The sequence below is a fragment of the Anomaloglossus baeobatrachus genome, chromosome 12, assembly GCF_048569485.1.
Source record: "Anomaloglossus baeobatrachus isolate aAnoBae1 chromosome 12, aAnoBae1.hap1, whole genome shotgun sequence".
Classification (NCBI taxonomy): domain Eukaryota; kingdom Metazoa; phylum Chordata; class Amphibia; order Anura; family Aromobatidae; genus Anomaloglossus; species Anomaloglossus baeobatrachus.
The window spans coordinates 129650530-129676711 of NC_134364.1; the positions used below are offsets into that span (position 1 = coordinate 129650530).

General features: G+C 47.0%; 1 protein-coding gene across 1 annotated transcript; it reads right to left on the reverse strand.

Moving 5' to 3' along the window:
* Positions 1 to 640: 640 nt before the first annotated feature.
* Positions 641 to 9783, reverse strand: TUFT1 (tuftelin 1). The gene is made up of 13 exons (XM_075330703.1): positions 9680 to 9783; positions 7735 to 7809; positions 7294 to 7401; positions 6648 to 6734; positions 6090 to 6161; positions 5932 to 6006; positions 5742 to 5849; positions 5523 to 5651; positions 5226 to 5320; positions 4879 to 4984; positions 4676 to 4759; positions 1879 to 1979; positions 641 to 1766 (listed from the first exon to the last, which is right to left on the reverse strand). Exons 1-13 carry the CDS (start codon positions 9746 to 9748, stop codon positions 1700 to 1702), a joined length of 1176 nt encoding a protein of 391 aa, XP_075186818.1. The 5' UTR covers positions 9749 to 9783; the 3' UTR covers positions 641 to 1699.
* Positions 9784 to 26182: the final 16399 nt, after the last annotated feature.

Sequence of the window (26182 nt, forward strand, 5' to 3'; positions counted from 1 at the left end):
TTGTTCTCGGGGTGTCACACGGAGCGATGTGTGCTGCCCCGGGTACGATGAACAACCGGAGCACAGAAAAACAATTTTTTAAAAATAAGCGATGTGTACACGACTCATGATTTGTAACCGATTTGCAAACGTTCAGCGTCGCTCGGAGGTGTCACACAAACCGACGTCACAAACGATGCCGGATGTGCGTCACAAAAACCGTGACCCCGACGACATATCGCACAATAGATCGTCTCATGTGACTCAGGCTGCCCCAGAAGTGCTGAATATTGAAGAATGGCATATAATAAAGGTTGTGATATCTAGGGGTAACGTTTCTCTGTGTGGAAAGTGACCGGTCTAGCATGTCTGGGTGAGGAGGCTTATGAGCCATGCAATGCTACTCTGGGAAATTAAATATGCCTCTTTTACAAGGTGACCCGAATTGTCTCTGTCAGGTTTCCGTCACACTGATTGTTGTCACAGACGTCTGACTGTGTCCTCAACACCTAAGTTGAGGTTTGGAAAGGAGCGTGTGTGGGTGTGTAACACAGCAATTACCTAGGGTGTGTAGTGCAGACGAAACTCGGAGCAGCCCGGCCTGCCGTCATTGCATCATGTAAGTACATGTCACCTGCGCAGACAGGAGACGCCACAAGCCTTAAATAACATAATTTATTCAACACGGCACTTATGTATCTACACCTCCAGGTATAATACAGCACGTTAGCGCAGAGACATAAATAAATACATGCGAGGAAGACACCCTACACATAGGAGTACAACCCCTACTACCATCAGCAATATTGAGAAGGCTCAGCCTCTAGCCCTTAGTGGGGGGATTACAGGCCTGTAAAGCATCAGAGGTCACTTGTGTGATATACCTATCTGGACAAATTCCAGAACGTTCTACCGGTCGCCTGAAGTAATAGTATATTGCTTTGACTACGTAAGTATTTTTCTGATCTTTTCATCTGCTATGGACATGGGGTGCATTACTGGCCTCCCACCCCCAAGTGTCAGCCCTGCAGGACCAGCGTTCATCATGGTTCATTCACTGCTGATACCACGGTTATGTCCGTCCTGTGTGGATGTAGATTAGTACTGCAGGGGGAACAGGGCTCAAATACAAGGAGGATTATATAAGCTGCGGCTCAGACGCAAGCTTTGTAGGGTTATATAACACCTAAATGAGACACTTGGCAGAGTGAATTCCCTGGGGCTTTTCCAGTCATTTCTGATGCATCCAGGATAGAAGCGGTGAATGTGTGTCCTGCCAGCGGGGACATCGGCACCCTAACATTAGCAGGTGCTGTGCCCGTGGATGTCGTGTTGGGTAAACAGCAGATCAGTGCTCCAACTTTGATTCAGATGACAAGTAAAAGGCACAATCTTCTTCTGCTGCATAGCTTGGTGTCTGACCGCGTGATAGTCTTCAGAGTCCTCTATCACTGTTTAAATTAAATCCTTGTATATTTTCCATTTTGACTGATGTCACGTTTAGTTTATAGCATCCATAAGAGAGTAATAAAGCCCCACTACCACTATTTATCCAGGTTAAAATAGGTGGTGTTAATTTCTTCTTCTACAAGGATGCACCGGAAGGTGGATTGTGTTACCGAAGAAGTCTAACAAAGGCAACTGGAAAACGGATTCCCACCTTTACTAGTCTACACGTGGCCTGGAAGGAACAGGTCTGGTTCTAGCTGAGGATCACATTTCATGTCTCTACCAGTTTGATCAGAGGTAATGGCCTGCCAGATCCTGCAGGGATGTACACACGCTTGCTGCAAAGACAAAAAATCCAATATTAATAAGACTCTTTCTAATGGACAAGGGCAGAACTGTCTCCATCTTGGCCAGTATACACTGCCGCTCGGATCGTCCAGAGGAACTTACACATTCTGGAGGTTGGGCCGGGAGTAGCTCCTTGGCAGATACGACGTGTGTCCTGGTTGAGAAGATAGAAAATGTTCCAGTTTGTCCTGTAGTTCAAGGTTCTGGAAAACAAAAAAAATATGAAAATGAGGTCACGTCGAGACTATGAGTAATACAAGTGGGAAGAAAGGATGACGACGGCACTAAGGCTCAGGAGTAGTGAAGACTGGTTAAGCCTTTACCTAAACCTGCAGTAGAAAACAATATATTGTTCCCTGTTATTATCCATGTCAGGTCGTCATTGTGCTGAATGCTAGCAACTGCTAAAACCTCCCCGTGCCCCATGAAATTTGCTTTATTACATATCTTCAGTGATAACCTGAATATGTGACTAAAGCATCATCATGTAGATGGCTTTCAAGTAAAAGGTTAGTATGGCTAGCAATCTTCTCTCCGGACCCATTCATGCACAAAGAGGCACAGTTCAGGTACATACGCATGTGTTCTTACTGGTAGGTGCTTATAGAATACATATAGAGTGAGAGCTTCAACATGTCCTAACCATTTCTCATTCAACATCACCAGTCATTGATTACGGGAGTCATATAAACATATAATGTGATAATGAGACCATTATAACAAATATAAACCAATGCAAAGAAAAGGACGACCAGCTAGAAAAGGGAGACAAAAACTGGTATCATGAACCAGGAGATGGAGACTCAGGACCCTGGACGGAATCACTGGCTACATGGCAACCCAGGTTAGGCCACTTTCACACATCAGTTTTTTGGCATCAGGCACAATCCAGTTTGTGACTGATGTAACGGATCCGTTGTAGCAGTTTGTACCGAGAATCCAGCTGTGGCCGCAGGTAACCTAAGTGACGTGACCGCTGACAGTGTGACTCACTTCAGTTGCTCCGTGGAGCTCACAGCCAGCGGCGGTGCTCTACGGCCACTCCTGTCCGCTTCCCATGTAGCAGAGCTGAAAGCGTCATGGGACCTCGTGTGGATTACGTTGGACCTAGAGGGGTATTTGGGGATTAATAAAGTAATGAAAGATGGTGTTTTTTGTCTTTTATTTCAAATAAAGGATTTTTCGGTGTTTGTGTTTATTTACTCTCACTACAGTTTAGTGATGGGGGTGGGGTGTCTCATAGACACCTGCCATCACTAAGCTAGAAAAAAAAACCAAGGATAAAAAGTGGAAAAACGTCCGCGCTGCTGTGCCAATAAAGAGTTAATTCCAAACATAAGCAACGCAGGGTGGTTTATTCTACGCGGAGATGAAGGAGAGGGGTTATCTCCGAAACGCGTAGAATAAACCACCCTGCATTGCTTATATTTGGAATTAACTCTTTATTGGCACAGTGGTACGGATGTTTTTCCACTTTTTATCCTTGTTTTTTTTCTTGCTTCCGCCTTCGGCACGTGGTTTCTGCAGCAGCTGTCACATGCTTTAATACTGGTTGTGTGTCACACAACCACCCCAGGTGAGTGGTTTTCATTAACGCTTACTGTTGTTATCCTGGTAAGACCCTATATGCGCTTTTTATATCCACATTTTTTTTACTATTATCACTAAGCTAGGACTTTGTGACAGCTATGGGCTGCCATTAACTCCTTATTACCCTGATTGCCACCGCATCAGGGCAATCGGGACGAGCCGAGTAGAGTCCCAGGACTGTCGCATCTAATGGAAGCGGCATTTCCAAGTGGCTGCTGGGTGATATATTTAGGCTGGGGGGCATCCTATGACATCGGGATCCCCATCCTGAGAATACCAGCCCTCAACCGAGTGGCTTTACCTTCGCTGGTATCAAATTGGGGGGGGGGGGGGGGGGAAACCTCCCTCCGTTTTTTTTATTTTCAAACTATTTATTTATTTTACTGCAAGATATAGACCCGCCCGGCGGCGGCTGTGATTGGTTGCAGTGAGACAGCTGTCACTCAGCGCGAGGGCTCATCTGACTGCAACCAATCATAGGCGCTGGTAGGCAGGGAAGCAGTGAATACGAGATGGAATAATGAGCGGCCGGCATTTTCAAAGCAGGAGAAGCCACGGGAGCAGTGTGACAGCTGTGCAACACAACGCCGTGGCGGTGATCGGCGAGTATGAGAGAGGCGGTGAGAGGTAGAGACAGAGAGACAGAGATCGATAGACAGAGAGACCGACAGACAGAGATTTTCTAACCAGAAAGGAATTTACACATCAGAGTATACTCGTGGGGGGGGGGGGGGGGAACGGGATTCGTCGCTGTAATGCGTTTATTGCCGCATTATGACGGATCCGGCGCCCATAGGCTTTCATTATACAACACAGCGTCGGATCCGGTGTGGTGCGTTTTTGTTGTTGCCAAAAAAAAAAACAAACAAAAAAAAAAACAAAAAACGTTACAATGTGCGTCGTTTCCGGCAGCTGGACAAGCAAATTTCTGATCTGGATCTGGCGCACGCCGGATGAAACGCAAGGCCATGCGGCACAATGCGGCGCTAATACAAGTCTATGAGGATAAAAAAAAATGGATCCAGCGGCATCATACACCGGATCCGTTTTATCCGCAATTCGCCGGATTGTGCCTGATGGCAAAACTGATGTGTGAAAGAGGCCTTCGAAAAAGAACTAGTAGCTGTAAAGTCTACAGGAAAGAGCAAGGGTTTACTGCACACATGAAAACAAGGTCAATGTGAGATCGATCATCCTTCTCCCGGTCTAATCTGGTTATGACGCATGTTTAGATAAGTGTAAACCGGCAACAATCATGAGATTGAGAACTCTATATTCGTCTTTTGTAAAAACTTATTAACTATCTCACCTCCGCCTGCAGCCAGGACACTTTCTCCCGCAGATCTTGAATCAGCGAGTCCTTTTCTTGTGTGGCCGTCCTGGAATTCTGGAGCTGAAGATACAAAATATCACAAGGAGATGAAATTACCTTACCACAGTGTGAGATATGTAGAAGCTGCCTTTGTCATCTCCTTTCTTGCGTGAAGCCAGCCCACAATCCTTTACACTTACCTGCTCAATCATCTGACGCACTTTACGCTGTTGGCTTTTTAGCATGTCATCGAGGTGATGAATCTTCTCCTTCAGAGTGGACACAGTCTTCTCCAGCTCTTGACATCTAGAAGAGGAGCGGAAAGAAGGATTGTTATAGGGTGCTGACTATATCATAAAGCTCATTCATGGGTAGTTATGGGGACCCGTAATAAAAGGGTAGATATTTGGGCTAGGTAAGGATAATAGCAGTCCTCCCTCTAACCTTGAAAATAGAAAGAGGGCTAGAAGTGCCAAGGCAAGTAGAAGCGAACCCTCAACTTGTACGTCTGGCAATGTCACTAAGAGCCTTACAGGCCACCTCTTACCTTTCCTGCAAGGGTTCATCCTTCCGATTCTGTTCTTTCATTTTATCTAACTCCTTCTCATTATGTTTAACTGTCTCAAGCAGTTGCTGGTGTTCCTGAAAACAAGAGATCAACAATGAAACTGGTCTTCCCAAGTTGGAAAATACTGTCAGATCAATACAATTGCATATTTAAAGGAATTCATGAGCATTAGCGCCAATTGAGGCAACATTATCCTTGGGAAGTTCCAGATGGTATATGTTCATCGCCACATGTTTATGACAAGAAATAAAGTGGAATTTAGTGGACAGCAGTTACCTTCTCCATATTGGACATCAGCCTCTTCAGCTCGTCTACTTCTTTCTGGCGCCCAGCAGCTAGTCCCTGCGCTTCTACACGTGCCCGGTTACTCTGCTCAGCCTCCTGTTGCCAGTGAGTTAGTTTTTCCTAAAAATCCAAATGATCAAAAGTTACCTACATTTTTAAAAATCTTCCTTGAGACAATATTGCATTGTACTAGGATACACGAAGTCTGACCTCATACATCTTGCGGTCTGCCAGGTGCCGTCTCTCCGTTTCCTGAAGCCTGGCGTACAACTTCTGCGCCGTCTCCCTCATATTCTTGCCGTTATCCACTGGGAATTCCTTAAATCACAAGAAACAAATTAGGAATCAAGAGAAAAATGGAAATGTCGGTCAATGAGGCACTACAGCCTTCTCCGCTCACCTCTTCATGTGCCGCTGTCTGTGACCACAGTGTGTTAGCCAGTCCATCACCATCTTGCCTTTCCATAAGATCACCCTATGTAGCAAGACAAGTAATAAGATATCAACAAACACTGTCCAAATGTTCTGCTGCGAGTCGTATGGAAACCTTGGGCTTACCTTGCCTGATTGGGGAGCCTCGTTCTTGGAAGCATCAAGGTCTTTTCTTAGAAGAGTCAAGGAGGTGCGAGCCTAGGGCAACAGAAATTACTCTATGATGGGGGTTTGTGTGCAGAACATCCCTACCACAAAGGCTGAGCTCACATTTCCTGTAACTTAACCCCACGATCTATAGAAAGCTTCCTGACAGGACTAAAATTCAGGAAGCCGATTCACAACGTATGTTACACTACAGATTAATAATTCATAACTTGTAATACCATTACTGCAGAGCAAGCATGAAGGAGAACCCTCAAGGACAGGCCAGGATCAGAGTCCTGAGATGATCATGCAGTCCTCAGTTATCTCTGTGCTGTGTATTATTATTATATATCCTGTGAGTAGGCACCGCAATGCCTTCCACCTACGGATGATGCTTTAACAATGCTGGCGGTCAACTCCCTAGTGACTGAGCACACATACTGACAGATGCAGAAAGTGCTATGGTGACGGGCTCAGACTGGACAAGAATAATCTATTCAAGGACTTGAGGACATCAGCAGTAATTTCGCTTCTCACCTCCTGGATCTGCCGCACCTCGTTTCTTAGCTGGTTGACGTTCCACTCATGATTCTTCTTGTTCTCTGCTTTGGCTTTGAGATATACCTGGAAAGGAGGGCAGCACAGTTACGACCCATCTACCATGGCATGGGGGTTAAACTAGTCTTATGATTGAGGGCTGACGGAAGCAGTGACCGCTCCATGCATGTACAGACGCCATTACTTTGGACCAGTGATAATGGGATATTTTTTGCTTTGTAGAGCACATGCTTGTGGTGACGCTAATCTGATTACCAGTCTTCACATTGCCCCAGTATGAGCAGTTGTTACTATGGATTCATAATGGCAGGCAGCAGAGAAACACTTAATACCAGTACAAACAACCTTCATGTGTGTACAGGACACACCTATGCCTCCATTATTCTCCGGGCCGAGCTCCGCCACAATAACAGGTCGAGCACATATGTCTGCGTGATATTTTCTCTGCGAGATCAATGCAGCTATGATTAACCTCTACTCCATTCATCACATAAGTAGTCAGTAATCTTCATCCATATAGATCACATTCCTCAGTGACAGAAACGGCCTCCACCTCTCCGTACATTCCCTGGAGCTGACACACCGGGAGGAAATAGCCCAACCTCCTAAACGGGAAGTCCCATACCTTAATGATCTCTTCATCTCCATCTTTGGATTTGATCAGTTCAGAATTGAGGGGTCGGGAACCCCGGAGGGGGCGAGAGGAGATGAGGGCAAAGGCACGTCCCACCGGCTGAGAACAAGAAGGAACAGTTAGTGACCACTGTTTACACCAAGGGGATCAGTAATGATCCGTGTAATAGATATCGGGGTAAATTTAGCTCTCTGAAGAACGTGCGAGGGTGGCATATGAGGAATCTGCAATAACATCAACAGAAAGTGACGCCATCCAGAACGGCTAAAGAAAAATAGCTGACAACCACCTTGAGTGGCAATCTGTACAGTCTGCCCAGCTATACAGTGATAATATCTGGCTGATAAATCAGAAATATTGGAGGACACCCAAGTTTCTGGGAACAGAGGAGGACAAGAGGTCGTGTAGGCGCTGGCTCTTTAGCCTTCGTACCTTTACTTTGGTGGTGTCCGTCCTCTCAGGAGACTTGTCGTCACGAAGGGTCATACGCAGCGTTTTTACACTGTCCTGGGAGCAAAAGACAACAATATGAAATAGACTAATCAGTCACTTATGTAAGTGGAGTTACCGGCGCTCGCTGCACATTCACCCAGTGACCCGGCTCATAATGCCCTTTACTCAGTGACTCCTCATCCCTTTCCCAATGAGCTCATAGTTTATTATGTGAGCAGTCACTGGGGATCATCTGTGACGCACACGGTGACCATGCATGGCTGGAGAATGACTGCCTGTAATTTATACAGAATTCATACTGATGGGGACGGGGCTCCGTAATCTCCCAATTTTAGGGCGAGTGGCATGTTAGCCTTCATCAGAGACTAAGACAAAATCTTCAACTCGATTTTTGCCAGCCTAAATGTTTTGTCTGTAATGTGCACCCGTTTCTTCTCTCGTACCAGCCTCACCCTCCCGTCCTCATTGCAGCTGATTACTTATTTATGGCATTAATGTGTAAGAGGAGAACAGAGTTCGCAGTATCATAGCAGGGAGTGCAAGGGTTAATCTGTTTAAGGTTTTTTTCTAAGAAAATCCAGACATTCCTGAGGGGAGATGTGACCCCCTGTCTGGGCAGGTGAGACTGAGCTCAGGGGCTGCACAATCCACACATGCCACAAAGATGAGCTTATCTCCTGCACATCATGTCTTTTCTCTGCACCCATCACCTGAAGCCTCACAAGTATCAGCCCCTGCAGGTAACATCTGTACAGCCCGCATTCCTGGAGACAGGCCTGTTCTTCTCTGTTGTATTTGTTCCACTTTTATTCCCCAAGGATTAACTCTTACTTTCCTATTCTAATATTGCGGGAGTATTCAACAGTAAAATATGGAACTATTACTTGAGCATGAGGTATCGAATTCAATTGACTTCTATCGGCTAAAATCAATACCAGATGGATCCATTGTAACGTAGTAGATTGAGAAATAAAAACTGCCATATGCTTAAATATAGACAAAGTTTCATCAATAACTAAAATTCTATGAAGCTGTAAAACACAAGTAGGAATGAGCCCCAACATTACACCCCGGAACATTACACCCAAGACACCCCGGAACATTGCGCCCCGGAACATTACACCCCGGAACATTGCGCCCCGGAACATTGCGCCCCGGAACATTACACCCAAGACACCCCGGAACATTGCGCCCCGGAACATTACACCCCGGAACATTACACCCCGGAACATTACACCTTGGAACATTACACCCCGGAACTTTACACCCCGGAACATTACACCGCAGAATAAAACAGCCATACAATGTACTCCAACTCCCAGAATAACAATCTGTATACAGAGTTCATAGACACAATCCTTTCTATAGAAACAGCTCCAACCTCTCATCACAAAGATGCGGCAAACATCACACACACATCCAACATATAGTATAGGCACACAGCACGATGGCACACACACATCCAGCATGTAGTGTAGGCACACAGCACGATGGCACACAGCACGGTGGCACACAGCACGGTGGCACACAGCACGATGGCACACAGCACGGTGGCACACAGCACGATGGCACACAGCACGATGGCACACAGCACACAGCACGGTGGCACACAGCACGGTGGCACACAGCACGGTGGCACACAGCACGATGGCACACAGCACGGTGGCACACAGCACGATGGCACACAGCACGATGGCACACAGCACGGTGGCACACAGCACGATGGCACACAGCACGATGGCACACAGCACGATGGCACACAGCACGGTGGCACACAGCACGATGGCACACAGCACGGTGGCACACAGCACGATGGCACACAGCACGATGGCACACAGCACGATGGCACACAGCACGATGGCACACAGCACGGTGGCACACAGCACGATGGCACACAGCACGGTGGCACACACTGGAGACTGACCGGCTCGGGCTCCGGCTGGATCTGCTGCAGGGTGCACAGGCCATTCATGGTCGCTCTCTGCTCACACATAGCACAGCACTAATCTGGGGGAGGACATGGCAGTACTTAAGAGGCTGTGACATCACTGGGACTGCCCTGGATGATTGGCCCCAGGACCTGAGGGCGGAGTCATCCCTGAAAGGGCTGAGGAAACAAAGCAGGCATTGCTAGGATAATAGATACAACATACTAAAGCACAGCACAATGCTATAGAATCAGTTTTATTTCTATAGCGCCTATATATTCTGCAGCACATACTATGAACTCTCCATGGTGCAGACTGGCTGTAGCCCTTGGGTCCTAACCACCATTCACACCGATGCACACATTGTTTTATGCAGTTGCAGATCAGGGCAGCACTTTTTTGCAGTGTGTCTAGTTAAGCACTCTCCAGCCCCGCTGATAATAGGGCGCTTCCCATGCAGTCAGTCCACCAATGCTGCAACGTTTAGTGTTTTCTTCTGTTGATGAAATGTATTCCTGATGTAGGTGTTAGAGAATGATACAAATGTAGTATCACATAGGACACATTCACTTTCCCCGATGGATGATGTCACATTGTTTATGCTGCAGACAGGATGCACCGGTATAGGCGGCGAGGATCCAGGTGTTCCATGCACAGGTGAGGGGCGGCCTCGTGACGCGCTCCGCCAGGTACAGCACAACCTGTCCTAATAAGGACTCTGACGTGTAACAGGAACATTCCTATCCACAGGTAAAAACCGCCCCCTGCAGCACAATGATATACACAGCACCACGTCAACTAATACCGCAATGCCTGCCTGTATACTAGTTATAATTCTTAATATTATTGAATATCTGTATTATTCTGTATATATACACTGCACAGTACCACTTCTCCTGTCCTGTATACTGGGTGTAATCCTCAGTATCTGTATTATTCTGTATATATACACTGCACAGTGCCACTTCTCCTGTCCTGTATACTGGGTGTAATCCTCAGTACCTGTGTTATTCTGTATATATACACTGCACAGTACCACTTCTCCTGTCCTGTATACTGGGTGTAATCCTCAGTATCTGTATTATTCTGTATATATACACTGCACAGTACCACTTCTCCTGTCCTGTATACTGGGTGTAATCCTCAGTATCTGTATTATTCTGTATATATACACTGCACAGTACCACTTCTCCTGTCCTGTATACTGGGTGTAATCCTCAGTACCTGTGTTATTCTGTATATATACACTGCACAGTACCACTTCTCCTGTCCTGTATACTGGGTGTAATCCTCAGTACCTGTGTTATTCTGTATATATACACTGCACAGTACCACTTCTCCTGTCCTGTATACTGGGTGTAATCCTCAGTATCTGTATTATTCTGTATATATACACTGCACAGTACCACTTCTCCTGTCCTGTATACTGGGTGTAATCCTCAGTATCTGTATTATTCTGTATATATACACTGCACAGTACCACTTCTCCTGTCCTGTATACTGGGTGTAATCCTCAGTACCTGTGTTATTCTGTATATATACACTGCACAGTACCACTTCTCCTGTCCTGTATACTGGGTGTAATCCTCAGTACCTGTATTATTCTGTATATATACACTGCACAGTACCACTTCTCCTGTCCTGTATACTGGGTGTAATCCTCAGTACCTGTGTTATTCTGTATATATACACTACACAGTACCACTTCTCCTGTCCTGTATACTGGGTATAATCATCAGTTTCTGTATTATTCTGTATATATACACTGCACAGTACCACTCCTCCTGTCCTGTATACTGGGTGTAATCCTCAGTTTCTGTATTATTCTGTATATATACATTGCACAGTGCCACTTCTCCTGTCCTGTATACTGGATGTAATCCTCAGTACCTGTATTATTCTGTATATATACACTGCACAGTACCACTTCTCCTGTCCTGTATACTGGGTGTAATCCTCAGTATCTGTATTATTCTGTATATATACACTGCACAGTACCACTTCTCCTGTCCTGTATACTGGGTGTAATCCTCAGTATCTGTATTATTCTGTATATATACACTGCACAGTACCACTTCTCCTGTCCTGTATACTGGGTGTAATCCTCAGTACCTGTGTTATTCTGTATATATACACTGCACAGTACCACTTCTCCTGTCCTGTATACTGGGTGTAATCCTCAGTACCTGTATTATTCTGTATATATACACTGCACAGTACCACTTCTCCTGTCCTGTATACTGGGTGTAATCCTCAGTACCTGTGTTATTCTGTATATATACACTACACAGTACCACTTCTCCTGTCCTGTATACTGGGTATAATCATCAGTTTCTGTATTATTCTGTATATATACACTGCACAGTACCACTCCTCCTGTCCTGTATACTGGGTGTAATCCTCAGTTTCTGTATTATTCTGTATATATACATTGCACAGTGCCACTTCTCCTGTCCTGTATACTGGATGTAATCCTCAGTACCTGTATTATTCTGTATATATACACTGCACAGTACCACTTCTCCTGTCCTGTATACTGGGTATAATCCTTAGTATCTGTATTATTCTGTATATACACTGCACAGTACCACTTCTCCTGCCCTGTATACTGGGTGTAATTCTCAGTACCTGTATTATTCTGTATATATACACTGCACAGTACCACTTCTCTTGTCCTGTATACTGGGTGTAATCCTCAGTATCTGTATTATTCTGTATATATACACTGCACAGTACCACTTCTCCTGTCCTGTATACTGGGTATAATCCTTAGTATCTGTATTATTCTGTATATATACACTGCACAGTACCACTTCTCCTGTCCTGTATACTGGGTGTAATCCTCAGTATCTGTATTATTCTGTATATATACTGCACAGTATCACTTCTCCCATCCTGTATACTAGGTGTAATCCTCAGTATCTGTATTATTCTGTATATATACACTGCACAGTACCACTTTTTCTTGCCTGTATACTGGGTGTAATCATCAGTATGTCTTAATCTGTATATATACACTGCACAGTACCACTTCTCCTGTCCTGTATACTGGGTGTAATCCTCAGTATCTGTATTATTCTGTATATATACACACACTGCACAGTACCACTTCTCCTGTCCTGTATACTGGATGTAATCCTCAGTATCTGTATTATTCTGTATATATACACTGCACAGCACCACTTCTCCTGTGCTGTATACTGGGTGTAATCCTCAGTATCTGTATTATTCTGTATATATACACTGCACAGTACCACTTCTCCTGTCCTGTATACTGGGTGTAATCCTCAGTATCTGTATTATTCTGTATATATACACTGCACAGTACCACTTCTCCTGTCCTGTATACTGGGTGTAATCCTCAGTACCTGTATTATCCTGTATATATACTGCACAGTACCACTTCTCCTGTCCTGTATACTGGGTGTAATCCTCAGTATTTGTATTATTCTGTATATATACACTGCACAGTACCACTTCTCCTGTCCTGTATACTGGGTGTAATCCTCAGTACCTGTATTATCCTGTATATATACACTGCACAGTACCTCTTCTCCTGTCCTGTATACTGGGTGTAATCCTCAGTATCTGTATTATTATGTATATATACACTGCATAGTACCACTTCTCCTGTCCTGTATACTGGGTGTAATCCTCAGTATCTGTATTATTCTGTATATATACACTGCACAGTACCACTTCTCCTGTCCTGTATACTGGGTGTAATCCTCAGTATCTGTATTATTCTGTATATATACACTACACAGTACCACTTCTCCTGTCCTGTATACTGGGTGTAATCCTCAGTACCTGTATTATTCTGTATATATACACTGCACAGTACCACTTCTCCTGTCCTGTATACTGGGTGTAATCCTCGGTATCTGTATTATTCTGTATATATACACTGCACAGTACCACTTCTCCTGTCCTGTATACTGGGTGTGATCCTCAGTATCTGTATTATTCTGTATATAACACTGCACAGTACCACTTCTCCTGTCCTGTATACTGGGTGTGATCCTCAGTATCTGTATTATTCTGTATATAACACTGCACAGTACCACTTCTCCTGTCCTGTATACTGGGTGTAATCCTCAGTATCTGTATTATTCTGTATATATATACACTGCACAGTACCACTTCTCCTGTCCTGTATACTGGGTGTGATCCTCAGTATCTGTATTATTCTGTATATAACACTGCACAGTACCACTTCTCCTGTCCTGTATACTGGGTGTAATCGTCAGTATCTGTATTATTCTGTATATATATACACTGCACAGTACCACTTCTCCTGTCCTGTATACTGGGTGTGATCCTCAGTATCTGTATTATTCTGTATATAACACTGCACAGTACCACTTCTCCTGTCCTGTATACTGGGTGTAATCCTCAGTATCTGTATTATTCTGTATATATACACTGCACAGTACCACTTCTCCTGTCCTGTATACTGGGTGTAGTCCTCAGTTTCAGGCTATTTATCACTGAGGCTCTCATGTATATTTATTAATTGGTGGTAGTGTCAGCTCCTAATTTACGCTGGTGAGTTACCAGACTCCGGAATGTTGGACATTTCCAGATCTAATATTGTCAGGGAAAGTTCTGTCACTTCCGGTCAGCCGTGCTGCATTGTGGGACATGATGAGGTTACATTGCAGGGCATCAGTATGATACATCCACAGAATGCAGTGTAAGCTATTAGTACATCAGATTATATACAGCGTCTCTGTAGCCAGCTCCATATGTGATAATGCTGGTAACGCTACATTCTATTACTTTCCCTTTCCTTTTCTTCTCAGTCCATTGACCACTTGTTATGTCCTGGCTCTGGGGTGAGCTCAGGCTCCTGGAATGTAGAAGAAGCTTCACAAACACCAAAGAAAGATGAGACCTGACCTCATGTCTGCCAGACCCATCCCCCACTCACACTTGCTGACAACTGAACCTCTGCCAGCTCTCCCAGCAAAAACAGTTGTGTTCTCTTCCTCTACATATCATCTATGCTTCCTCCTGTATACAAACTATAGGAGAAAAGTATTGGTCCTCAAATCTTTCTAATTGAATTCATTTTTTTCTTTAGTGTTCTTGCCCCACAGTATAGTATTGGGCCCCCATGGGTAACAGCCTCGCCATTAATAACTTGTGACAGAATGGCTCATGGTAAAGAACTCATTGATACCAGCTCTGTAACAGGATAAGACAGATGTAACATTTCAGCTAATCATATTTCTTCCCTCCTAAATATTCACCTATGAGTGGTATTATTGAAAAGTGGAAGGATCCGTGAGCTATCAAAATCTGATTTTCACAACATATTCGTGTAACTGTATCTCGTATGACGAACAAAGGAGGAGTTCAGAAGAAAAGCTACAAAACCATCTCAAAAGGAATTGGACTGCAAAGTCAGTTTGTGTATAAATGGAGGTAATTCAAGACCATTATTCCCTCTCCAGGAGTGGTCATCAAAAAAAATAACTCTCAAGAAGAAAGCAAATAATAGACTATGAGATCACAAAGGAACCCAAGGTAACCTATAAACAACTAAAGGCCTTCCTAACAGAGAATATTTATATCCATGAGGATACAGAACGAAATGGTGTTCAATGGAGGATAACAAGGAGGAGGCTACAAGTCCCAAAGCCACAAGTCATTCAACAGAAGAATAAAGTTAAGGTTTTGGATTGTCCAAGCCACAGTCCAGACCTTAAAAAGAAGAAATGGCACTTCCTTGTAGGGGTATCAAGAGAGATAGGGGTGCTCTTCAGGTTCCAAAGCCGTACAATGTAATTAAACAAGGCTCTCCCGAACTTGAAAGTGATACAAGTTTATTTAATGTGCATGAAAAAACATTTTTGGTCCACAACGGACCTTCTTCCGTTGCACATTAGTGGAGTGGACTGGAGGCATATGATGGCGTGAGGCGCGGTATCCACCGCTGCATGGGGGGCTGACATGGCAACCCCCCATGCCTCACGCCCTCCTATGCCTCCAGTCCACTCCACTAATGTGCAACAGAAGAAGGTCCGTTGTGGACCGAAAATGTTTTTTCATGCACATTAAATAAACTTGCATCACTTTCAAGTTCGGTGGTGCCTCGTTTAATTACATTGTACAGTCCAGACCTTAATCTGATAGAAATGTGGATGGACCTGAAGCAAGCAATTTTGTAAAGAGGAATGAGGTAAAATTCCATCAATCCAATGTTCAAGACTAAAGCCTGCTTTACACCTTACGATATCACATACGATATTGTATGCGATCGTATCCGCTCCAATCGTATGTGCGGCACATTCAATTTGTTGACCGTGTCGCACAAACGATTATTTCCCGTCACACTTACCTTCCATACGACCTCGATGTGGGCGGCGAACATCCACTTCCTGGAGTAGGAGGGACGTTCGGCGTCACATCGACGTCACGCGGCAGCCAGCCAATAGAAGCGGAGGGGCGGAGCTGAGCAGGACGTAAACATCCCGCCCATCTCCTTCCTTCCGCATTGCCGGCGGGAGCCGCGTGACACAGGTAAAATCTGTTCATTGTTCCCGGGGTGTCACACACTGCGATGTGTGGTACCTCGGGAACATTGAACAACCCAACGTGCAATTTTAAGGAAATGAATGACGTTTATGCGAGGAACGGTTTTACATTCAATCGCAATCGCACGTAGCTGTCACACGCTACAACGACAATAACGATGCCGCGTCACTTACGACGTGACCCCGCCGACACATCGTTAGATTTGTTGTAGCGTGTAAAGCCCGCTTAATAAATGTTTAGATGCAGTTATTGCAGCAAAGGGTCGCACCAGATACTGAAAACAATCATATACTTTTGCAACTCAGAGATGTGAACATTTCCCACCCCCAAAAATTACTCATTTGTTACATTTGATTCTTTATCTACTTTTACAACTTGTGTTAAAATCGGATGTAGTTTTAGGTGTTATTGATGCACAAGTATGGAAACTTCTGTAAGTCGCACAAACTTTCAAGTACCACAGCATAGATACCGCGCAGTTCCACTTCTCCTGTCCTGTACACTATGCGCAATTCTCATTGTTTTAAACTGTTTACTTATACAGAATAATACCTCAGTGCTGTAGTGTATACAGGATCTGTTGTCTACACGGTGAGCTGCGGGTTTTGGTCCAAGCACTGATTTTGAGTCAGGTGTGAGCTGAATTTCTTCATGGTGCTAATTTACATATATGACCTCTACAATAGGCTCATAACTGCCTCTCCATTTGCATCTAAGAGGTCACATGTCAGCAGCCATAAATCACAGATTAAACGAGCCGACGTCATTAGTGTTACACCCTCCACACTGTCATCAAGGTGTTACACACAATCACACCTGGGACACAGGACAAACCACTGATCTCTGGTGATGGATAGGCGGTGTTCTCAGTGATGTCACCGCTGATCTCTGGTGATGGATAGGTGGTGTTCTCAGTGATGTCACCGCTGATCTCTGGTGATGGATAGGAGGTGTTCTCAGTGATGTCACTGCTGATCTCTGGTGATGGATAGGAGGTGTTCTCAGTGATGTCACCGCTGATCTCTGGTGATGGATAGGAGGCGTTCTCAGTGATGTCACCGCTGATCTCTGGTGATGGATAGGCGGTGTTCTCAGTGATGTCACCGCTGATCTCTGGTGATGGATAGGCGGTGTTCTCAGTGATGTCACCGCTGATCTCTGGTGATGTATAGGAGGTGTTCTCAGTGATGTCACCACTGATCTCTGGTGATGGATAGGAGGTGTTCTCAGTGATGTCACCGCTGATCTCTGGTGATGGATAGGCGGCGTTCTCAGTGATGTCACCGCTGATCTCTGGTGATGGATAGGCGGCGTTCTCAGTGATGTCACCGCTGATCTCTGGTGATGGATAGGAGGTGTTCTCAGTGATGTCACCGCTGATCTCTGGTGATGGATAGGAGGTGTTCTCAGTGATGTCACCGCTGATCTCTGGTGATGGATAGGCGGTGTTCTCAGTGATGTCACCGCTGATCTCTGGTGATGGATAGGTGGTGTTCTCAGTGATGTCACCGCTGATCTCTGGTGATGGATAGGAGGTGTTCTCAGTGATGTCACTGCTGATCTCTGGTGATGGATAGGAGGTGTTCTCAGTGATGTCACCGCTGATCTCTGGTGATGGATAGGAGGCGTTCTCAGTGATGTCACCGCTGATCTCTGGTGATGGATAGGCGGTGTTCTCAGTGATGTCACCGCTGATCTCTGGTGATGGATAGGCGGTGTTCTCAGTGATGTCACCGCTGATCTCTGGTGATGTATAGGAGGTGTTCTCAGTGATGTCACCACTGATCTCTGGTGATGGATAGGAGGTGTTCTCAGTGATGTCACCGCTGATCTCTGGTGATGGATAGGCGGCGTTCTCAGTGATGTCACCGCTGATCTCTGGTGATGGATAGGCGGCGTTCTCAGTGATGTCACCGCTGATCTCTGGTGATGGATAGGAGGTGTTCTCAGTGATGTCACCGCTGATCTCTGGTGATGGATAGGAGGTGTTCTCAGTGATGTCACCGCTGATCTCTGGTGATGGATAGGCGGCGTTCTCAGTGATGTCACCGCTGATCTCTGGTGATGGATAGGTGGTGTTCTCAGTGATGTCACCGCTGATCTCTGGTGATGGATAGGAGGTGTTCTCAGTGATGTCACCGCTGATCTCTGGTGATGGATAGGCGGTGTTCTCAGTGATGTCACCGCTGATCTCTGGTGATGGATAGGAGGTGTTCTCAGTAATGTCACTGCTGATCTCTGATGATGGATAGGAGGTGTTCTCAGTGATGTCACCGCTGATCTCTGGTGATGGATAGGAGGTGTTCTCAGTGATGTCACCGCTGATCTCTGGTGATGGATAGGAGGTGTTCTCAGTGATGTCACTGCTGATCTCTGGTGATGGATAGGAGGTGTTCTCAGTGATGTCACTGCTGATCTCTGGTGATGGATAGGAGGTGTTCTCAGTGATGTCACTGCTGATCTCTGGTGATGGATAGGCGGCGTTCTCAGTGATGTCACCGCTGATCTCTGGTGATGGATAGGAGGTGTTCTCAGTGATGTCACCGCTGATCTCTGGTGATGGATAGGAGGTGTTCTCAGTGATGTCACCGCTGATCTCTGGTGATGGATAGGCGGTGTTCTCGGTGATGTCACTGCTGATCTCTGGGGATGGATAGGAGGTGTTCTCAGTGATGTCACCGCTGATCTCTGGTGATGGATAGGAGGTGTTCTCAGCGATGTCACCGCTGATCTCTGGTGATGGATAGGAGGCGTTCTCAGTGATGTCACTGCTGATCTCTGGTGATGGATAGGAGGTGTTCTCAGTGATGTCACTGCTGATCTCTGGTGATGGATAGGAGGTGTTCTCAGTGATGTCACCGCTGATCTCTGGTGATGGATAGGAGGCGTTCTCAGTGATGTCACTGCTGATCTCTGGTGATGGATAGGAGGTGTTCTCAGTGATGTCACCGCTGATCTCTGGTGATGGATAGGCGGTGTTCTCAGTGATGTCACCGCTGATCTCTAGTGATGGATAGGCGGTATTCTCAGTGATGTCACCACTGATCTCTGGAGATGGATAGGAGGTGTTCTCAGTGATGTCACCGCTGATCTCTGGTGATGGATAGGAGGTGTTCTCAGTGATGTCACTGCTGATCTCTGGTGATGGATAGGCGGTGTTCTCAGTAATGTCACCGCTGATCTCTGGTGATGGATAGGAGGTGTTCTCAGTGATGTCACCGCTGATCTCTGGTGATGGATAGGAGGTGTTCTCAGTGATGTCACCGCTGATCTCTGGTGATGGATAGGCGGTGTTCTCAGTGATGTCACTGCTGATCTCTGGTGATGGATAGGAGGTGTTCTCAGTGATGTCACTGCTGATCTCTGGTGATGGATAGGAGGTGTTCTCAGTGATGTCACCGCTGATCTCTGGTGATGGATAGGTGGTGTTCTCAGTGATGTCACCGGTGATCTCTGGTGATGGATAGGTGGTGTTCTCAGTGATATCACCGCTGATCTCTGGTGATGGATAGGAGGTGTTCTCAGTGATGTCACCGCTGATCTCTGGTGATGGATAGGAGGTGTTCTCAGTGATGTCACCGCTGATCTCTGGTGATGGATAGGTGGTGTTCTCAGTGATGTCACCGGTGATCTCTGGTGATGGATAGGTGGTGTTCTCAGTGATGTCACCGGTGATCTCTGGTGATGGATAGGTGGTGTTCTCAGTGATGTCACCGCTGATCTCTGGTGATGGATAGGTGGTGTTCTCAGTGATATCACCGCTGATCTCTGGTGATGGATAGGAGGTGTTCTCAGTGATGTCACCGCTGATCTCTGGTGATGGATAGGCGGTGTTCTCAGTGATGTCACCGCTGATCTCTGGTGATGGATAGGAGGTGTTCTCAGTGATGTCACCGCTGATCTCTGGTGATGGATAGGCGGTGTTCTCAGTGATGTCACCGCTGATCTCTGGTGATGGATAGGAGATGTTCTCAGTGATGTCACCACTGATCTCTAGTGATGGATAGGCGGTGTTCTCAGTGATGTCACCGCTGATCTCTGGTGATGGATAGGCGGTGTTCTCAGTGATGTCACCACTGATCTCTAGTGATGGATAGGCGGTGTTCTCAGTGATGTCACCGCTGATCTCTAGTGATGGATAGGCGGTGTTCTCAGTGATGTCACCGCTGATCTCTGGTGATGGATAGGCGGTGTTCTCAGTGATGTCACCGCTGATCTCTAGTGATGGATAGGCGGTGTTCTCAGTGATGTCACCGCTGATCTCTGGTGATGGATAGGCGGTGTTCTCAGTGATGTCACCGCTGATCTCTAGTGATGGATAGGCGGTGTTCTCAGTGATGTCACCGCTGATCTCTGGTGATGGATAGGCGGTGTTCTCAGTGATGTCACCGCTGATCTCTGGTGATGGATAGGAGGTGTTCTCAGTGATGTCACCGCTGATCTCTGGTGATGGATAGGCGGTGTTCTCAGTGATGTCACCGCTGATCTCTGGTGATGGATAGGCGGTGTTCTCAGTGATGTCACCGCTGATCTCTGGTGATGGATAGGTGGTCTCAGTGATGTCACCGCTGATCTCTAAATCAAATCTTTATTTTTATATAGCGCTAACATATTCCGCAGCGCTTTACATACATCAGGAACACAGTCCCCATTGGGGCTCACAATCTAAAATCCCTATCTGTATGTCCTTGAAGTGTGGGAGAAAGCCGGAGAACCCATAGGAAACCCATGCAAACATGGGGAGAACATACAAACTTCTTGCAGATGTTGTCCTTGGTGGGATTTGAACCCAGGACCCCAGCGCTGCAAGAATGCAGTGCCAACCACTGAGCCACCGTGCCGCCCATGGGATGGATAGGCAGTATTCTCAGTGTTGTCACCGCTGATCGCTAGTAATGGATAGGTGGTGTTCTCAGTGATGTCACCGCTGATCTCTGGTGATGGATAGGAGGTGTTCTCAGTGATGTCACCACTCATCTCTGGTGATGGATAGGTGGTGTTCTCAGTGATGTCACCGCTAATCTCTGGTGATGGATAAGTGGTGTTCTCAGTGATGTCACCGGTGATCTCTGGTGATGGATAGGTGGTGTTCTCAGTGATGTCACCGGTGATCTCTGGTGATGGATAGGTGGTGTTCTCAGTGATGTCACCGCTGATCTCTGGTGATGGATAGGCGGTGTTCTCAGTGATGTCACTGCTGATCTCTGGTGATGGATAGGCGGTGTTCTCAGTGATGTCACTGCTGATCTCTGGTGATGGATAGGCGGTGTTCTCAGTGATGTCACTGCTGATCTCTGGTGATGGATAGGCGGTGTTCTCAGTGATGTCACCGCTGATCTCTGGTGATGGATAGGAGGTGTTCTCAGTGATGTCACCGCTGATCTCTGGTGATGGATAGGTGGTGTTCTCAGTGATGTCACCGCTGATCTCTAGTGATGGATAGGAGGTGTTCTCAGTGATGTCACCGCTGATCTCTAGTGATGGATAGGCGGTGTTCTCAGTGATGTCACCGCTGATCTCTAGTGATGGATAGGAGGTGTTCTCAGTGATGTCACTGCTGATCTCTGGTGATGGATAGGCGGTGTTCTCAGTGATGTCACCGCTGATCTCTGGTGATGGATAGGAGGTGTTCTCAGTGATGTCACCGCTGATCTCTGGTGATGGATAGGTGGTGTTCTCAGTGATGTCACCGCTGATCTCTAGTGATGGATAGGAGGTGTTCTCAGTGATGTCACCACTGATCTCTAGTGATGGATAGGAGGTGTTCTCAGTGATGTCACCGCTGATCTCTAGTGATGGATAGGCGGTGTTCTCAGTGATGTCACCGCTGATCTCTGGTGATGGATAGGAGGTGTTCTCAGTGATGTCACCGCTGATCTCTAGTGATGGATAGGTGGTGTTCTCAGTGATGTCACCGCTGATCTCTAGTGATGGATAGGAGGTGTTCTCAGTGATGTCACCGCTGATCTCTAGTGATGGATAGGAGGTGTTCTCAGTGATGTCACCGCTGATCTCTAGTGATGGATAGGCGGCATTCCCAGCTGTAAACGCTGATTTCTAGTGATAGATATGTTGATTTTAGTCCTCACCATAAAATCTGTTTCTCGTAGTTTTCATTAGCAACAGAACCTTAGGGATGTTGAGGAGGGCCTTTCCATCAAATACTTAATTAACCTCTTGACATAGGGGATTGTGGGAAATATGTCCAATGAAATCGATTCTCCTTACATAAGTCAGTTTTCATACACACCCAAGGCAAGATGACCACGATGACGTCATAGATCCGCCATCAGCATCAAGGGAATCCAGCACCAAGTTCAAATCCCAAGGAGGAACTCTTAGGGAAGGGGCAGGAGTAGCTCTCTGACAAGACTTCCAAAATCTCTTGACCCAACCATCTCCTGCTAGCCTAACTCCAGCCCCCTCTGCAAAAACTCAAGGATGAAACCTAGGGGGACCTTCCCAACTGGCTTCTCCCCTGGGGAGGAGAGGAACTTCCTTAAGACTCTACATAAATTTTAGTGGTAAGTGGTTGCCTGCTCTGCAAGAGCGTGGAGACCAAATTCCTTGAGAACCCCTGGCCTACTAGTAGTTCCCTCTCAAATTCCAGGTCGTCAAATGTAGTCATGGAACCTGACGGTGAAGTATTGGGCTCTGAGTCCCTGAGAAGGTCAGGGATCTCCCTTGGAATCCAAAGTTCTGAAAGTGACATCTTCCTTAGCCAAAAAAAACAAGGCCTCTTGGGTCAGAATGGGGCAATCAAAATTACTCTCGCCCAATCCTTCCAAATTTTCCTGAGAACTGCTGGTATCAACATGGGAGGGGGAAAGCCCTGATCAGCGCTTGGCGGGACGCACGGACAGATGCGATACAAAAAGCATCGCGGATACGGAAAAAAGTCATGCCAAAAATTGAGCAGGGATGCAGATTTGTTATGTGCATCCCTGATCAGCGCTTGGCGAGACGCACGGATGGATGCGATACAAAAAGCGTCGGGGATATGGAAAAAAGTCACGCCAAAAATTGAGCAGGGATGCCGATCCGTTATGTGCATCCCTGATCAGCGATCGGCGGGACGCACGGACAGATGCGATACAAAACGCGTTGGGGATACGGAAAAAAAAAAAGTCACGCCAAAAATTGACCACGGATGCAGATCCGTTATCTGCATCCGTGATCAGTGCTCGGCGGGACGCACGGACAGATGAGGTGTAAAAATGGACAGGATACAGGGAAAAAAAAAAAAAAAAGTTATACTCACAGTACCCAGAGGAGTAGCAGGAGGATTAGAAGGCAAGCGAGATAGACAGCTGTACAGGAGCCGCAGGCAGGACGTTGGATAGATCAGCAGAAGACCCAGGAAATACCCAGAGATGGAGGCAGATGTGATCGGGCCAGTGAAGAAATCGGACGACCCGGTGAAGGCAGGTAAGAGGACGTCAAGGGGAGAGGGGAGGGGGAGAGCAGAGGGGGGCGCGGGAGAGCAGAGGGGGGGTGGGAGAGCAGAGGGGGATACCGGAGAAGCAAAGAAGGAAGGAAGGAAGCAGAATAGAGATAACAGAGGAGGCAGGCAGATCGGGATGTCGGGGGGCAGATCGGGGCGTGGGTGGAAGACCGTGGGGGGCACGGGCAGGGGCCATAACGGGAGCGCGCAGGGGCCATAACGGGAGCGCGCAGGGGCTGCAAGAAGAGTGTAATACTCACGTGGAGCAGGCGCAGAAGCGGTGACATTAGCAGCGGCAGCGGTGGCGTGGTACCACAAGTACGAGCCACTCCATGCTGCAGACATGATGGGGGAGGGTCCCCAGACCAGCACAGGCCTGGGGAGGGCGGCCACCTGCAGATCAGACCGCCCCACTGCACACTGATTGGAGCGATTGCGCGTCATAGCACGATCGCTCCAATCAGTGCTGCAGGGGCTGGGGGCGGCATGTTTGAGATCCACCTATGATCTGCTGTAGCTGCTACGGCATCTCATAGCAGGATCTCATAGTATTGCACTAATTCGGGCATTATTTTTTGCCGAAATCAGTGCGAATGATGTGGTTGGCGGTTCAGATTTGAACAGCCAATGACATCAATCGTCGATGGGGGTTGGCGATGCCACCCCCCCTGGGGTCAATCAAAGGTCCCCTGCTGTAAGAAACAGCAGGGGACATCATTTGAAAGCCGTTGCTATGGCCACGGCAATCAAATGAACTTTAGGCAGTAAAATTACGTCCCTGGTCATTAAGTCACGTTAAAATAGGACGTAATTTTACTGCCCGCGGTTGTGAAGGGGTTAATGTGACAAGATAAACCTATGAAGACCGTAGCGTGCATACAAGCCCAGATGGAGGCTCTTCTGTTACCAAATGAGCCTGGTACAGTGGAGATAAAGCTCACACCTGAGCTGACTGATGGAGCCAGAGGAGATGTTCGCACAGATGCAGCTAACAAAAGAAGTAGTGAACGGGCCTAGCTCTGAGAGCCTTTTACCAATGCAGACCAGTACTATACCTCGGTGGCACCTGTCACTTCCGTGACATTTGTCACTCCTCGTCAGGGGCAGGCTGGCCCGGGAGGGCAGGCGGGCAATTGCCTCCCAGGCCACCCTCCCAACCACTGTACAGGGCCCGCCACCTACTGCATAATGTCATTATAACATAAACTTGGCCCCACAAAGTGAACTGCGCACGGCAGTGTCTCTTGTGATGCTGCGGGCCGGTACTGACACTTCTACAGGCGCAGACAGTGTCAGCCAGCAGCATTATAGTGCAGGAGACACGGCCGTGCGCAGTTCACTGTACGCGTCCATGTGTGTTATAATGACGTCATGCCAGGGCTGCCATCACGGCATTACTGCCCTTACTAGTGTAGGGGTCCAGTGAGAAGAAGCAAAGAGTGGGACCGGCCGCTCACAGAAAGCTGCCCTCCCCCCTCCTACTCTGCATTAATCTATGTGATCGGTGCAGAGCAGGGAGGAAGCTACCGGAAGATGAACGGAGGCTGTTGGACTCCAGTAGGTAAAGTAAGTAATTTCAGGACCTTTCAGGTCATATGCCTGATCACATGACCGGTGAACTGGCAGGTCCTGTTGTTCAGCTGCTGCAGCCTCCGTGCATCTCCAAGCTGCTCCTCTCCTGCTCCGCACCGATCAGGAGCTGCAAGATGAGGTAATGTATAGTGTGTGTAAGGAAATGTGCTTGTTGTGGGGCTGTGTGTGTAAATGCGCAGCATTTAATAGAGTTGTGTTTGTTAATAGGTGCATGTATTAGAGCTGTGTATGTAGATGCAAGCAGTAGGGAAATGTGTTTGTATATGTGCATGTAGTAGAGCTGTGTGTGTTTATGCCTATCCGGTGAGAAGCAAAGAGTGGGACCAGTGACAGAGCCTGTGGCAGAGCCGTGTGTGTCTATGGGTCTGTGGCAGAGCCGTGTGTGTCTATGGGCCTGTGGCAGAGCCGTGTGTGTCTATGGGTCTGTGGCAGAGCCGTGTGTGTCTATGGGCCTGCGGCAGAGCCGTGTGTGTCTATGGGCTCGTGGCAGAGCCATGTGTGTCTATGGGCCTGTGGCAGAGCTGTGTGTCTATAGTAAGAAGGCCTGCGGAGACACCATCACATGTTTCTCAACGCTGGCAAGAAACTAGCCAGGTCTTTCACCGGGAAGGAACAACCACGGGAAGGGCAGTCTCCAGTCAAGGAGACCACCTATGCCAAACATGGTATCCATCCACAGACAGCCGTTTCGGGGTATTTGCCCCTCATCAGTGTGGAGTAGGAATCTGGCTAGTGGGACATTGCCTAGTAAAAGACTATGTGAGCAAGGATGGTTGACCTTAGGGAGATCAACATCCACCACTGCGGAGACACCATCACGTGTTTCTCAACGCAGTGATTCTAGAGCAATGCCCCCTGGGAAATATTCAAAGCAAGATGATGTTGCGTGTCTCCGCAGTGGTGGATGTTGATCTCCCTA

Bases quoted from the DNA above. Each gene is read 5' to 3' on its own strand.
- TUFT1 (XM_075330703.1), bottom strand. From the start codon at position 9,748: ATGTGTGAGCAGAGAGCGACCATGAATGGCCTGTGCACCCTGCAGCAG. The intron at 6,162-6,647 runs GTGAGAAGCGAA...CTGTTGCCCTAG, and splicing joins AGGTGCGGCAGATCCAGGAG to GCTCGCACCTCCTTGACTCT. The intron at 5,652-5,741 runs GTCAGACTTCGT...TTGGATTTTTAG, and splicing joins CAGACCGCAAGATGTATGAG to GAAAAACTAACTCACTGGCA.